Raw genomic sequence first — 12,724 nt, forward strand, 5'->3', positions numbered from 1 at the left:
AGGAGGTCTATCCCTTTGACCCCCCGTTCACCGGGCGGTGGGGGTTGGGGGGGGGGGGGGGGGCACGTAGAGGGCAGTGTGCACGGAGACCCCGCCGGCCGCAGGTGGAAATGAGACGTGCTACCGACAGAGTCGGCCGCATGCCGGGGAATAATGACAACCACGGGAAAAGAGGCAATTACCAAGCGGGAACGACGAGGCGCCGCACACATGTGTGAATGAGCAACTGGGCCGCACTTTAGCGCACACTCATTGTTTGTTTTCTGTGTAGATGGGGGCCTTGCTAATGGAAGCAGGGGGAAAAGAAAAAATAGAGAGGGCGGGTGGGAAAGGGTACTTAACTGTTCCTCTGAAGGAAGGGGGTTGGGGGGGTTGGGGGGGGGCCGGGGGTTCACCATAGCAGCAAATGCATTGCCAGGGCATTAGAATGCGTGTTTGATGTCCTACGTTACCTAACAGTAAATCTGATACGTTACCTAAAAGGGTCATTTTGGAAAAAACGGCCCGAACTTATGACACAAGGCGGCGGCGTGTGAGAATGCGTCGCGTCCTGCGAGCTAATGTTGACTGGGCCACGCCGCCGCGACGACGGGGCGCCGCGCGCCACGTGTGTGCCACAGAGAGCCACCTCGGTCCGCACTGAATATTTCATCATGCGGAATGTCTCGGAGACGAGCGGGGGGGGGGGGGCGCTACGTGTGAGATGCTGAGGCCGGGAGAGGGGACAAGAGGGCACCCTCGAATGTACAAATGATAATCTGTGCAAGCTCGCAGTCACAGGACTCCCCTTTTCAGCTGGCTGAGCTAAACTACTTCTGTTTGTGTTGAATCGGCATTCAGCGTCACAGCTGTCAGCCATGTTTTACATTAGCCAGGCATGATGCAGCCGGGTTACTAATATATTTCCATGTTGCTCTTTTCGCATCATCGCGAGAGCCTCTCTCAGACTAGTTCTTTGGAAGTTGATGCCTGCATCCTCTCTCCTTCTCTCCTTTCCATAGGTTTTTATTCATTTGCCTCTTTTTTTTTTTTGCATTGCTAGACCTTCGGGGAATTTTTTAATACTTCAACTGTTAACACGTCGGCAGCCTTTGTCAGCGCTTTCGCTGCACGTGCCTTCTTCTGAGAGGAAGGCAAACAGAGAGAGAGAGAGAGAGAGAGAGAGAGAGGCCTGTTTTCAGGACCTTGAACACGAAGAATGTCGCTCCTGCTCAGTGAGTAAGAGACAACATTTGTCAAGGACTCCCTCATCCAGACACCAACACCCCATCACCCACCCCTCAACCACTCGGGAACACCCAAGCCCTATAGATGTAAATGATCACATGGCTGCTGCATCGCATGCCTGGCACTGTGCAGCACCATGAGATCAGGTGGAGTGGTTGAGGAGGTACAGTATATAGTGTGTGCACGTGTGTGTGTGTGTGTGTGTGTGTGTGTGTGTGTGTCTTGGGTTGGGTTTCTGCGAGCCACAGGTGCCCCGGCAGGGGATGCAGCTCTCCGCACATTGATTTCACAGTCACCGACCACCGTGCAATATATCCAGAAAAGTGTTTCTCTATGGCTCATCTTCACAGGGGCTGTGGAGGAACCTTTTGAGGGAATGAATATGTAGATGAATACCCCCTAGGGGAGGAAGGGAGTCATTCAAGGGAGTGGGCCCTTTTACATTAGGCAAGGGGGCAAAAAGTGTGGGCTGGAGAGAGAGAGAGAGAGAGAGGAGGAAAGGAGATGGAGGAGAAGTTTAAGTGAAGTGCTTCTTCCTGTTCGCAGCGGCGGACCGCTCTTTCTCTCCCAGGCCAGTGCTTTCAAAACGGCCAATATACAATCTTGGTTACCTCCGGTATACATGCTGCTCTTCACTCATAACTGCCCGCCTGTTGAATAATACATAGCATAATACATACACAAGGGCCAATGATGAAGTCTTTAAACTTGAGTTGTGCCCGTCTGCATGCGTGTGGTTGAGGTAGTACTTGTGTTGTGTCAACTTAAATCTGTTAACACATTCAAATTGTGGAACTTGTCTTTCTTAATTTCCCTGATGATGGGGACTAAGTCCCCATATGACAACGTCCCCATAGGGACATCATGGAGACCAAGTCCCCATTACGTAAATTGTTGAATTCCAAGGTGAAGACCTTATTTTAAGGTTGGGGTTAGTCATCTGTTAGTTATGGTTAAGGTTAGTTTCCAGTGAATTAGTCCCAAGTCAATGTAATGTCCTCAAGTCATGGAGACAAGTCTCTTTGTGTGTGCATGTGCGCGTGTGTGTGTGTGTGTGTGTGTGTGTGTGTGTGTGTGTGTGTGTGAGTGCACAAGCTCCATGGATCCATCAGTCTCCGGTCTGGAGCCGAGCTAAGGGAAGGTCAGCCTGATAGATACATCCTGACATGCACACAGCACACAGCCTGTGATGTCAGCTGTGTGTGTGTGTGTGTGGGGGGGGGGGGGCTGGCAAGCCAGCCAAGCACAGGCACGGTTCAACAGAGCAGAGGACGGATAGGCGAGCAGGGAGGGGAGCGCTGTAGCCCGCCCTCCGCGCCCTAGTTTTTGTAGCGGTTTCAAAGGGCTTTTGCTGGCAGAGGGGTTTAAAAGGAGGGAGTGGACGTCGGAGCAGGGCGAGGCGTGGGGCTGGCAGAGGGGGGGTGGAGATGGAGGGTGAAGGGGCTGAGGTGTAAGGGTGGGCTGGGGTGGGCAGAAGAAAGGCTCCATTCACCAGTCGTGCCATCTCTGGCTCCCAAGGGGAACCGGGGCTCATCAATGTCCAGGCCAGCTGGGAGGATGTCAGTATGCAGACACCCCCCCCCCCCTCTCTCCTCTCCACACCACCCTCCCTCTTTCTTTTGTCAAGGGCCAGTGCTGTCAGAGCCTCCAGCCCGAAACACTGAGGGCCTCTCATGCGGTCGGGCTCCCTGCTGAAATCCAGAAAAAAAAAACGCCTTGGGCTCTAGCCAGCGGTTTGTTTTTTTTTTGCACACCACGTGCGTGCCGCATGCGACGTCCACGGCGTGCCGGCAGCAAGACGCTCACCTTCCGCCCTCCGCGAGGCAATGTCGGCGGCGCCGGGCCGTGCCAGCTGGAGACGATGCTAGATGGGGTTGCGGCTTAAAGGGTTGACATCCTGGCGGCGTCTGCTGAATGTCGCATGCTCAGATGGTGTGTCCGAGTACCTCAATTCTGGAGCGTACCAGGTTACCAAGGGTGTAGTCCCCCCCAGTCTTTGAGCCCGTCTTTGGTCAAACGATTGTGCACCAGAATTTTACTATAAACTGTTTGGTTTTTTTTACTCAATAGAGATTAATGTCATATCCGCATGCGTTGTCAGTTTTCTCGCGCTCCGCTGCTTTTTGGAAGGAAAGGGGGGGGGGGCAGGAAAAGAGTGGCACAGATGCGTGTGCCGTTTATCACTGCCAGTGAAAGGGCCTGCATCAGCAGCAGCTGTGGGGGCGCTCGCTTTGCATGCGATGGCGGCGGCACGCTACCAGGGGCACATTTGCATTTGTGGGTTTTTTCACATCACGAGCGGCAGCGTTACTCCCTCTTTCTCTTCCGCTCCCCCTTCCTTTGCTCTCTCTCTCTCTCTCTCTCTCTCTCTCTCACCCACTGTCGTTCTCTCATCTCCGTCTTTCGCCGCACCGGAGGAGCTGTATAGAAGCACTGGAGCACAACCCGGGAAGCTTCCGGCTGAAATGGCTCCAAGCATTACGTCAGCACGTGTTGCAAATCCCCCAATCACGCACGCAGACACAGAGCGTGGGGGAAAAAGTCCGCGTGGCCACGGCACGCGGCTACTAAGTTTCAGCTGCAGTGTTTTGTCCGCTTGCGAGCTCGTGCGAATCACGTGGCGGTGATCGATCTTGGAAGTCGTCTGGGTAAACCAAAAAAACAAAAGGGGAAAGTCGAAGATCCCGTGTTCCGCATGTGTCCACCGGTGACCTCCGAGGCCGTCGGATGAAAGGGTTTTCCCGCGGCTGTTCATTTGACTCAAACGGCGGCCTCGCGCTGTGACAAGAGCTTTCAAAACGGCTCATACATATTTTTGTTTTTTTTCTGTGAATTCGGATAAGGTTTTTGTGGAATAAAAATGAAGGGGTTTCGACTTTGCGTTCTCGTGTAGAAAAAATGTGTGACTCCTCCTCCTATGTACTGTATGTCACAAATGCACCGCCGCTCTGCAGGGCGGCCATGGGGTCTTGGTTTCATGTAGGAGTGAAACAATTGCCGGTATCACGGTAAAACCGTCATAATTGCATGCATCTAACAAACGCCGATATTTTGTTCTGACTTTCAGACGTTGGGGGGGGGGGGGGTCGACGTCGGCGCTTAACGCAACAGGTAGTCAACCTGTTTCTCCTTGACCCCGAAACACGTCAGAGATTCTCACACTGAGCTCTGATGAAATGAGCACACAGTCAATTAGGTGAATAACGTAAAGGTTTTTTTTCCCCCCTTCCTTCTTTTTTCTTCAATACAATAGGTTCAGTAAATCTGTGAATTTGTTAGAATTTTTGTTAGAATTTTTATTTTGTACGTCATCGACGTCACACAGGATTTATATTGGTTGTGTTGTTTGTGTTTATATGCACATTTGATTTGATTTTTTTAAACTGCACCATGGGAAGGTTTCATTTTTTTTAAAAAGAGCCTATTTAGCAAACTGAAGCCTCTTTTCTTTAATGTTAATATTGCATATTTGATTGATTATTATTTTTTTATCAAAAATAAATGATCATATATATATATATATATATATATATATATATTATTCAAAAATAAAACTTGGTGGGTTTACTTCTGTTTGCGTATCAGTACTTTTAGAAACATTTTCAACGCATTCACACTGATGTCCATGACAATTTTGCTCACCATAACTGGGATCTGAACTTTTCATAGTCATGTCTCGACTCCGGCACAGACAGCGTGACAAGCAAAGAGTTTACGTACAAACAACGATGTGTGAGTGAACAAATGGAACATAATCCTCACAAACCAATGCACGGCTGGTTGTCCAGAAACAAACGTGTTTGAGTCAAGATCGAGAGTTCAATACAATCACGGTTAACCGTATCACCGTGCTCTCATGGATTCCTCCTCAGACGTACGGTTTGAAGAGGACACAGGAGGAAGACGACGCCTCGCGGCTTTCAGCCCACTGTCTCGCTGTGCTGCCTTCTCTGCGTTCTGTTGTACCTGTCTGCTGTGCCGACGTCACGGTCCCCCCCCCCCCCCCCCCCCCCCCCCCCGCCCCCTCCACCCACCCGAAACAGGCTGTGCATGGAGAGACCCCTCTCCTCTCGCACTTCGCTGTTCCCTCTGCTGTCGCCTCCTAGCGGGCTCCCCGATGCTTCTTCTGGCAGCTCGTCGTGTGTGGAGAGGCCTCTTTGTATTTAGCGCTGCCCTAAGATACTGTTGCTATAGAGTGTTGTCTCGGGGTCTGTTCCACGGCCGCCCTTGAGACCCCAATAACCACCTCCTGTGACAGGAGCTCCTCACCGCTCCCCCTCATTTACTGTATTTCTGCCTCTGCCTCTCTCTCTCCTCCTGTTTTCCTTCTCTTCTTCCCCTAATCGTCGGTGCGGTTGGCGTCCCCTGCCTGCGTGTAAAACTATAAATCAGAGTCAAGTGATTTCACCTTTCATCAGCAGGCAGTGAATTTGGGGGGCAGTGGGCTATAGTTAGACATTTTGCTTTTAAATAGGTGAAGTGGGTTCATTCATTCTCCTCCAAAGCCTCTATCTACCGCGCAGACCGCTCACCCATCGTCCCTCTGCAGGCCTGGATGGTCCTATAGCGACCGAACCCCCCTGCCATAGCTGGCCCATAGGCTCAGGCTCAGTATCAGCACCGTAACCTTTGCGATGAACAAGCCTTGAGCTCGCGTGCTCGGTGTGCCGCGGCGTTTAATGTGTTATTAAGTGATAGCGAAGGATTTCAGCTTTATTAATTTCGAGCACGGATCGAAGTCACAGATAGGGCACAAGCTCAAATTTTTTTTTTTTTTTTTACAGTAAGTGGCTAAATTTCAGCAGCAACATTCGGTTAAACCCCCCAAAAAAGCTCTCCTCTTCCTCCATGACGGCCTGAGGACCTCTGGAAAGTGGTTTGGATTTGTGAGTGAGCGCTTGATAGTCCATCAGGGGCATGCGTTCATAAGAAGTGTATTAGAAATTTCTTACAGGACGTAAAACATGCTGAATGAAATTGCATGCTCGAGAGAATATTCGTGTCGGCATGTTTTATTTCCCGTGGCGCGATGGCTTCGGCGTTGCTTTGCGGCCGTGGAGCGTGAAAACCCAGTGAACGCTCTCCTCTACCTCACGCAGTCCCCGCGGCCGACTACCTGACACGGGGCCACGGGCCTCTTTTCAAACGGAGGTCCTGCAATATTGCTGTGAAGGAGACTCCCTCATTATGCCGTCTGAGCTTGTTAGTGCTGAACCAACAGGGATGCCATAAGAAATGATCACCTCACAAGTGCCTTTCAGATTATGACTGCAATGAAATGTAATTCAACCCGCTTATTCAAGGGTCTTCTGTCGTGCGACCGCGGAACATAGCGCCAGCTCTGCCCTCTTTCTGCTTCTGAACTTCCTAACGCAACCGCCTGATCTCTCCATCGACAGGGCTCCGGAGATCATCCTGGGCCTGCCGTTCTGTGAGGCCATCGACATGTGGTCCCTGGGCTGCGTGATAGCCGAGCTCTTCCTCGGATGGCCCCTCTACCCTGGAGCCTCGGAGTATGATCAGGTAACGCGCCATTTGCAATTTGGACCTTCAGAAACCGCCCCCCCCCCCCCCCCCCCCCCCCCCCCCCCCCCCGGCCTCTTGAGCGGCTCGTGATTGAGTGCGTCTGGGTTCCAGCGTGTGCCATGATTCTGCGCTCCTGTGCGAGCGTGTTCACGCGTGCGTGTGCATTTTTCTGTACGCGCCCTCTCTTCGGGAGTGTGTGCTTGCGACTGCGTTTGGGAGGGAAGGGACGCTTCTCAAATCCCCCCGACAGCCCCTGATGATTCTTGCGCAGCCTCCCTGTTTATCTGAACAGATGCCACTGAGCCACTTGTCCAATTAGCGCAGCCCCTGTGCTCCAGAGCAAGACACCGCCGCGTTCCCAGCTCTCCATCAGTCAGCCGAGGCTCGGTGGGAAAACCTTGAGCAAGTTGCGCTCCATCACTGAACAAGCCTGCCTGATTTTGTTTTGTTTTTTTCACAGGCCTGAAAACTTGAGCAAAGTGTCTCATTTGCAAGTCTCAAAATCAATCTCAGACTGTTGAGCTGAGGTCATGTTTGGGTGCTGTGCATATTTCCGCCAGATAAGTTTGGATTAGTTAATGTCAGCCTAGATCTTCAGACTGCCAAAAGAACATCCTTCTTAAAGTTTTAGCCTTTCTGAGAAAGAGCAGATTCCCAGTCCACTCCTAATCAAATGCAAACTATGGTTAAAATCTTGCATGTGATGTAACTGCATATTTTTTTTTTGTCATGCAGATCCGGTACATCTCACAGACACAGGGTCTGCCCGCGGAGTATCTGCTGAGCGCAGGCACGAAGACCACCAGGTTCTTCAACAGGGACCCGGATTCCACCTATCCCCTCTGGAGACTGAAGGTACGGCTGGAATGACGCAGACGCGTCCACAGGTCACAAAGATGCCCAGCTGGAAGCATCGAGAAGACTTTTTTTTTTTTCTCTCCCAGCAAAAGCTGATGTTAATGTTCCAGAAACTCTGTTTGCACTCTGCGAGCCACTAGCAGCCCTATTTCTGGCTATAAACAAAGTCAGAGGATAATCAGAGCAAAATGGATCCGTGCAAGGGGATTTGGCAAATGAAAACCCAGCCTGGTGAATCCAGCTCAGAGGGCGTCTGCTCTAACCCCCCCCTCCTTCGACTGCCCCCTCTATCTAGGCCACCCAATGAGGAGGTCCACTCCTTCCCTTTTTCTTTTATACCCGGATTAACTTAAACTTCTTGTGTCGCACGGTTAAATTTGCCCACTGAGGTCTCCGTAGGGTACAGCAGTTTTCCTTTTGCCTTTGTCTGCTCTGCCTCTGCCAAGGACTAGCCTGCAGTACAGATTGCTTATGAACCTCATGAACATTCCACAATGACAGCAACCGATGGTGATGATGACGATGACTGGCCTTTAGATGAAGACATACAGAGGACATAGCGTACATTCCTTCAAGTCAGCTGCCCACAGGCTTTAAGCAGTTGTCAGGGAAAACCTGCAGAGCTTAATTCTTTTCATTATTACAGTTCTGCACTAAACATTATTATTACAGTAGTTAATTTTTTTTCATACAATGACATTCAGTGCATTGTTTTTGGAAGTATGACTCACAATATGCATCATGGAGAAGTGTATGGTGCATTTCTTTCCCATGGTCTGTGTTTGTAGATGGCCGACAGAGTGTGTTTGTGTGTTACCCCGGGGTTGCTCAAAGGGCAAGCCAAGTCCTGCTGCACATCAACAACAAGGGGCCGTAATGAGCACAAATGTAAATAGTGTGTTTCCAGACGGGAAGTGCGATGGGAGTTGAGATGAACATCTGCTTCTTGTCTCCCACAGACTCAGGAGGACCACGAGGGCGAAACAGGGATCAAGTCCAAGGAGGCCCGCAAGTACATCTTCAACTGTTTGGATGACATGGCGCAGGTAGGCTTGTTTTAAGCATCTCAAAACACGACTCTTCCCTTCCTACGAATAAGACGATGGATGTCGTCGTCGTCCCCCCTTCCCCCCCCCCCACATCTGCCTGTCTCGGATTTGAAGCTTCCTCTGCCGGGGCCACTCAGATCCCCGGCCAGTTTGATCCATCACACCCCGAGAATTATCCATCAAATATTTGAAGTCCTTTTTTAAAATATTTATCCTTCCAAGGCTCCAAGCTCCAGATGCGGCGTGAGCGCTGCTGCCGTATAGAATTTGTGCCGAGCGAAATAAAAGCAGCTGTTTCGCTGAATTTAAGCCCCTCCTCCTCCATTCCGCCTCTGCTCTTCATTTTCCCTTAACCGCTATCTAATAAGTCACAGGCGGACATTTGAGCCCAACATGTGGTGAGGCTGGTTTACTAGTTTGATACGTGCTAGTTTGCTTTTCTCATTTAAGCCGGTATGAGTGTTGTGGCTGCGTCTGCACGTTGTACATCTGCGGTGCATGTAAGCGTGTAGAGGGCAGGGAAACAAAACGTTGTTCTCCCTCCACACACACACACACACATAGAAAGAGAGAGAGGCACACGTACATGCACACATTCCAGAAGGGTCCTTACCAGTTTTTCAGAGCGGCTCTGCATGACTCAGCTGGTTAAAGCCCCTCTGTCCCCCCAGCCCTGCATGTCACCTGTTTTTGAGGAGACATTACATAATCCCAGGAAGTGAGACTTATATAGCACACTTATGTGTATATATATATATATATATATATATATGGAGAAGCGCTGCCACTGAACTCTGCCTACGTCCAATGTCATTTTCCTCCGCGACTCGGCGTGAAGTCATCTCTCCGCGGTGGGAAAGTTCACGTGCAGCCGTGACATTTTGATAGGACGTGCCTGACAGTGAGACGATAGCGAGTGTTGTTTTGTCCACCCTCACTCGGCCAAAAGACTGGTTGTGCTGGCAGATGCGGCAGCGGTGATGGAAAATTACAGTGTTTTTCCTCTGGGTCCCTTCGGATCTTCTAACAGCACTCCGTTGTCGTCACGCTCGGCTCCTCGATTCTGCCTCTGAAAAAAAAAGAAAAAAAGGACGAGCCATGAGATAAGCTCTAAGCAGGTGAATTATTTCTTTTTGGAGCGCGGTCATCTCGGTGCAAATCCAGCGGCGGCGGCAGCAGCAGCAGCAGCAAGCCTCTGTCGGGAAACTGTCTATGTGGATATGCAGCACACGTAACTACTTAAGTTATGGAGACAATTATGGTTGTCCAGTTTGCGCCCAGGGCTGCTGTCATGCCTGTCTGGAATAACATGCTGTCGGCTGCATGGGTTTTTGTTAAAATTACAGTTAACACACACACACACACACACACACACACACACACACACACTCACACACACAGAGTTTAATGAAACCAACCTGCACTGGTATGATATCCCCTGGGTCATCTCTGTCTCCTACGCTTCAAGCTCTGTGTCCCATCTTCCCCTCGCGGTTGCAGCCAGACTCGTCTCACTACGAAAACACAGAGGAGATACGGCAGCGCTGCACACAGGCCTAATGTGGGAGGAAGAGCTGCCTATTTCGCCCCCATCTCACTGTCCTGACCGCATAAACACGTCCGCCTGGTGGACATCTGTCTCCGCGTGTATAATGGATGATATAGCTGAAGGCCCTGCAAGACAGAAGGGGGGCTGGGTGCCAGAAAGAGATAATGAACCCCCGTTTTTTTCAGTCGTGGGAAACGTGGGGAGGCTTTAGTCACAAGTATATCCAATTTGAGCGAATCAGAGACCAACTCGCAGCAAATTCAGGACCCCGCTGGGGGCCCGACGGAGACGGAAGGGGGGCTGGAACCGCCCTGAAAAATGGATTGGCTTTGATCTGCGATCCTTCGATATAGGTCCACCGATGGGCGAGACGCCACGGCAGGAGGAGCGCCATGTTCTGCACTTTGTCTTCCTCTCATTACGCACACTCACACTCACACACTCTTCCTTTCTTCTACCTCTGCTCCTACTTGGGAGAATAAAGTTTACGGGTGAGATGTGCACATGTTGTCGCTGTGGAGACGACGGGCCGGCGTCCTGCGCGTCCATAGCTCCGCGTCTAACCGAGGTGCGGCCCCGATCCGTCCCACCGCTCGACAGCCGCCGTCCCCTGCCCCTCCGCTCCACAGTGGCATGCCGGTGCTGCCCGCGACGCCCATGTGGCTCCGTGAACGGCCGGTTGACATGCAAGGCCACGCGAGGCCGACCATGTTTGGAGCCCCTGTGTTTTTTTCTATTGGCCAGTTTCATTGAATCGTTTGGTAATGCGCTTTAAAATGTTGCCTCTCTCCGTCACCGGAGCGCGAAGAGTATCGTTTCTCTCCAGCGAGGTCACATACTTTAAATTAAGCCGATGAAAGCGAACTGGTTTGGACTCTTCGGGCTTCTTATTATACACCGCTTGGTTATGGTGGCAACGAGCTGTGCACGTGCCACCGAGCTGTGTGCATTTCCCAAAGTCATCTCTTCCACTAGCAGAGGACAATGTGATTATTTTTTTCGCCTCATTCCGCAGATTATTCCTTTATCGCGGCCGGCGGAGATGGCGAGCAGGGGAGGAACGGTTACAGAGCCCGAATAACCTGCGTGGAGAAGGGAAATGTAATCAGATTTGCGGCGTTGACTGGCAGCACATCTGATAGCCCCTGGAGCAGGCCTACAGATAAGCGCTGCGTCCCTTATGAAAAACAGGCCCGCTACCTCCGCGTGGCAGTCACAATAAACAAGGCTGCCTGTTTGTTGCCGCCGTCCCCGTCTCCGCGTCCTTGCATTGCCTGACAATCTGCTCGTTCGCTTAAACCCAGACAGGCTATATCACGACCTTGTCCCGCTTCCTTCGTTACATTCATTCCCTTCTCGTCCCCACGACACACCCAAAAGTAAAAACCCAGGCCCCAGAATTAGCTCCCTGTCCGCCGAATTAATTCCTGCCGGCTGTGTACATTTGCATTAAAGCAAACATCTGCTTCCTTTCCTAGTGTGTATCCACAACTTGAGCTGCAGTGTTTAAATTCGGATGAAGCAACACGAAGTCGGCTGCCTCAGAACATATTTAGGTTAAGTTGTCTCATGTCAGCCTAAAAAAACGGTGTGCTATGTGAGAGGGTTCGTTTCCCTTTTTTTTTTTTTTTTACGACTAGCTAATGGCAGCGTTTATGGGGTTCGTGTTTTTTTGTTTGCGTTCACATCTTAGGAATAGATAAAAAATCTCGGCGAAGGCGCCAGGAGATATTTCAAGTGGCGCTATGAATACCAGTGCAAATGTTCATAATGTCACTAAGGTGCAAGGTTATCACTGGGCTCTGTAACGCACAAACTGACACCCTAACTGATGAGGCCTTGTGAGTATTAATAGATCTCTCCATGGGAATGAACTGCGGGAGAGATTTTTTTTCTCTCTCTCTCTCTCTCTCTCTCTCTGTCGTCTGTACAAACATCGGAGACCTTCAGTGCTCAGTCAGCCGTTCATAATCCCGTGTTTTGTTTCCACGCGTCCAGGTGAACATGACGTCGGATCTGGAGGGCAGCGACATGCTGGCGGAGAAGGCCGACCGGAGGGAGTTCATCGATTTGTTGACCAAGATGCTGACCATCGACGCGGACAAGAGGATCACCCCCATCGAGACGCTCAACCACCCCTTTGTGACCATGTCCCATCTCCTCGATTTCCCCCACAGCACACAGTACGAGCCTCAGCTCAGCTCCGTCGTCGGTTGTTTTGCATAATTATCATTTTGAACAGTGGGGCGACATCTGCCACTGTCATAAGACTCAGTACTCAATCCTCCCCTGTCTCCCCCTCGCTCTCTCTCTCTCTCTCTCTCTCTCTCTCTCTGTGCAGTGTGAAGTCATGCTTCCAAAACATGGAGATCTGCAAGCGCCGTGTCAACATGTACGACGCGGTCAACCAGAGCAAGACGCCCTTTATCACCCACGTGGCCCCCAGCACCTCCACTAACCTCACCATGACCTTCAACAACCAGCTGAACACTGTGCACAGCCAGGTAGATCTGAG

The 12,724-nt window shown here is 51.0% G+C and overlaps 1 protein-coding gene across 7 annotated transcripts in view; it reads left to right on the forward strand.

The window, feature by feature from the left end:
* hipk2 (homeodomain interacting protein kinase 2) overlaps positions 1 to 12,724 on the forward strand; it is a 70,355-nt gene that overhangs the window by 42,131 nt on the left and 15,500 nt on the right. For all 7 annotated transcript variants that reach the window (XM_047333026.1, XM_047333027.1, XM_047333028.1 and 4 more), the window contains exons 3-7: positions 6,627 to 6,750; positions 7,489 to 7,608; positions 8,571 to 8,657; positions 12,208 to 12,392; positions 12,551 to 12,713. In XM_047333026.1, coding sequence (XP_047188982.1) covers positions 6,627 to 6,750; positions 7,489 to 7,608; positions 8,571 to 8,657; positions 12,208 to 12,392; positions 12,551 to 12,713 — 679 coding nt within the window. The remainder of the gene's footprint in view (positions 1 to 6,626; positions 6,751 to 7,488; positions 7,609 to 8,570; positions 8,658 to 12,207; positions 12,393 to 12,550; positions 12,714 to 12,724) is intronic.

This window comes from Scophthalmus maximus, chromosome 7, assembly GCF_022379125.1.
Source record: "Scophthalmus maximus strain ysfricsl-2021 chromosome 7, ASM2237912v1, whole genome shotgun sequence".
Classification (NCBI taxonomy): Eukaryota; Metazoa; Chordata; class Actinopteri; order Pleuronectiformes; family Scophthalmidae; genus Scophthalmus; species Scophthalmus maximus.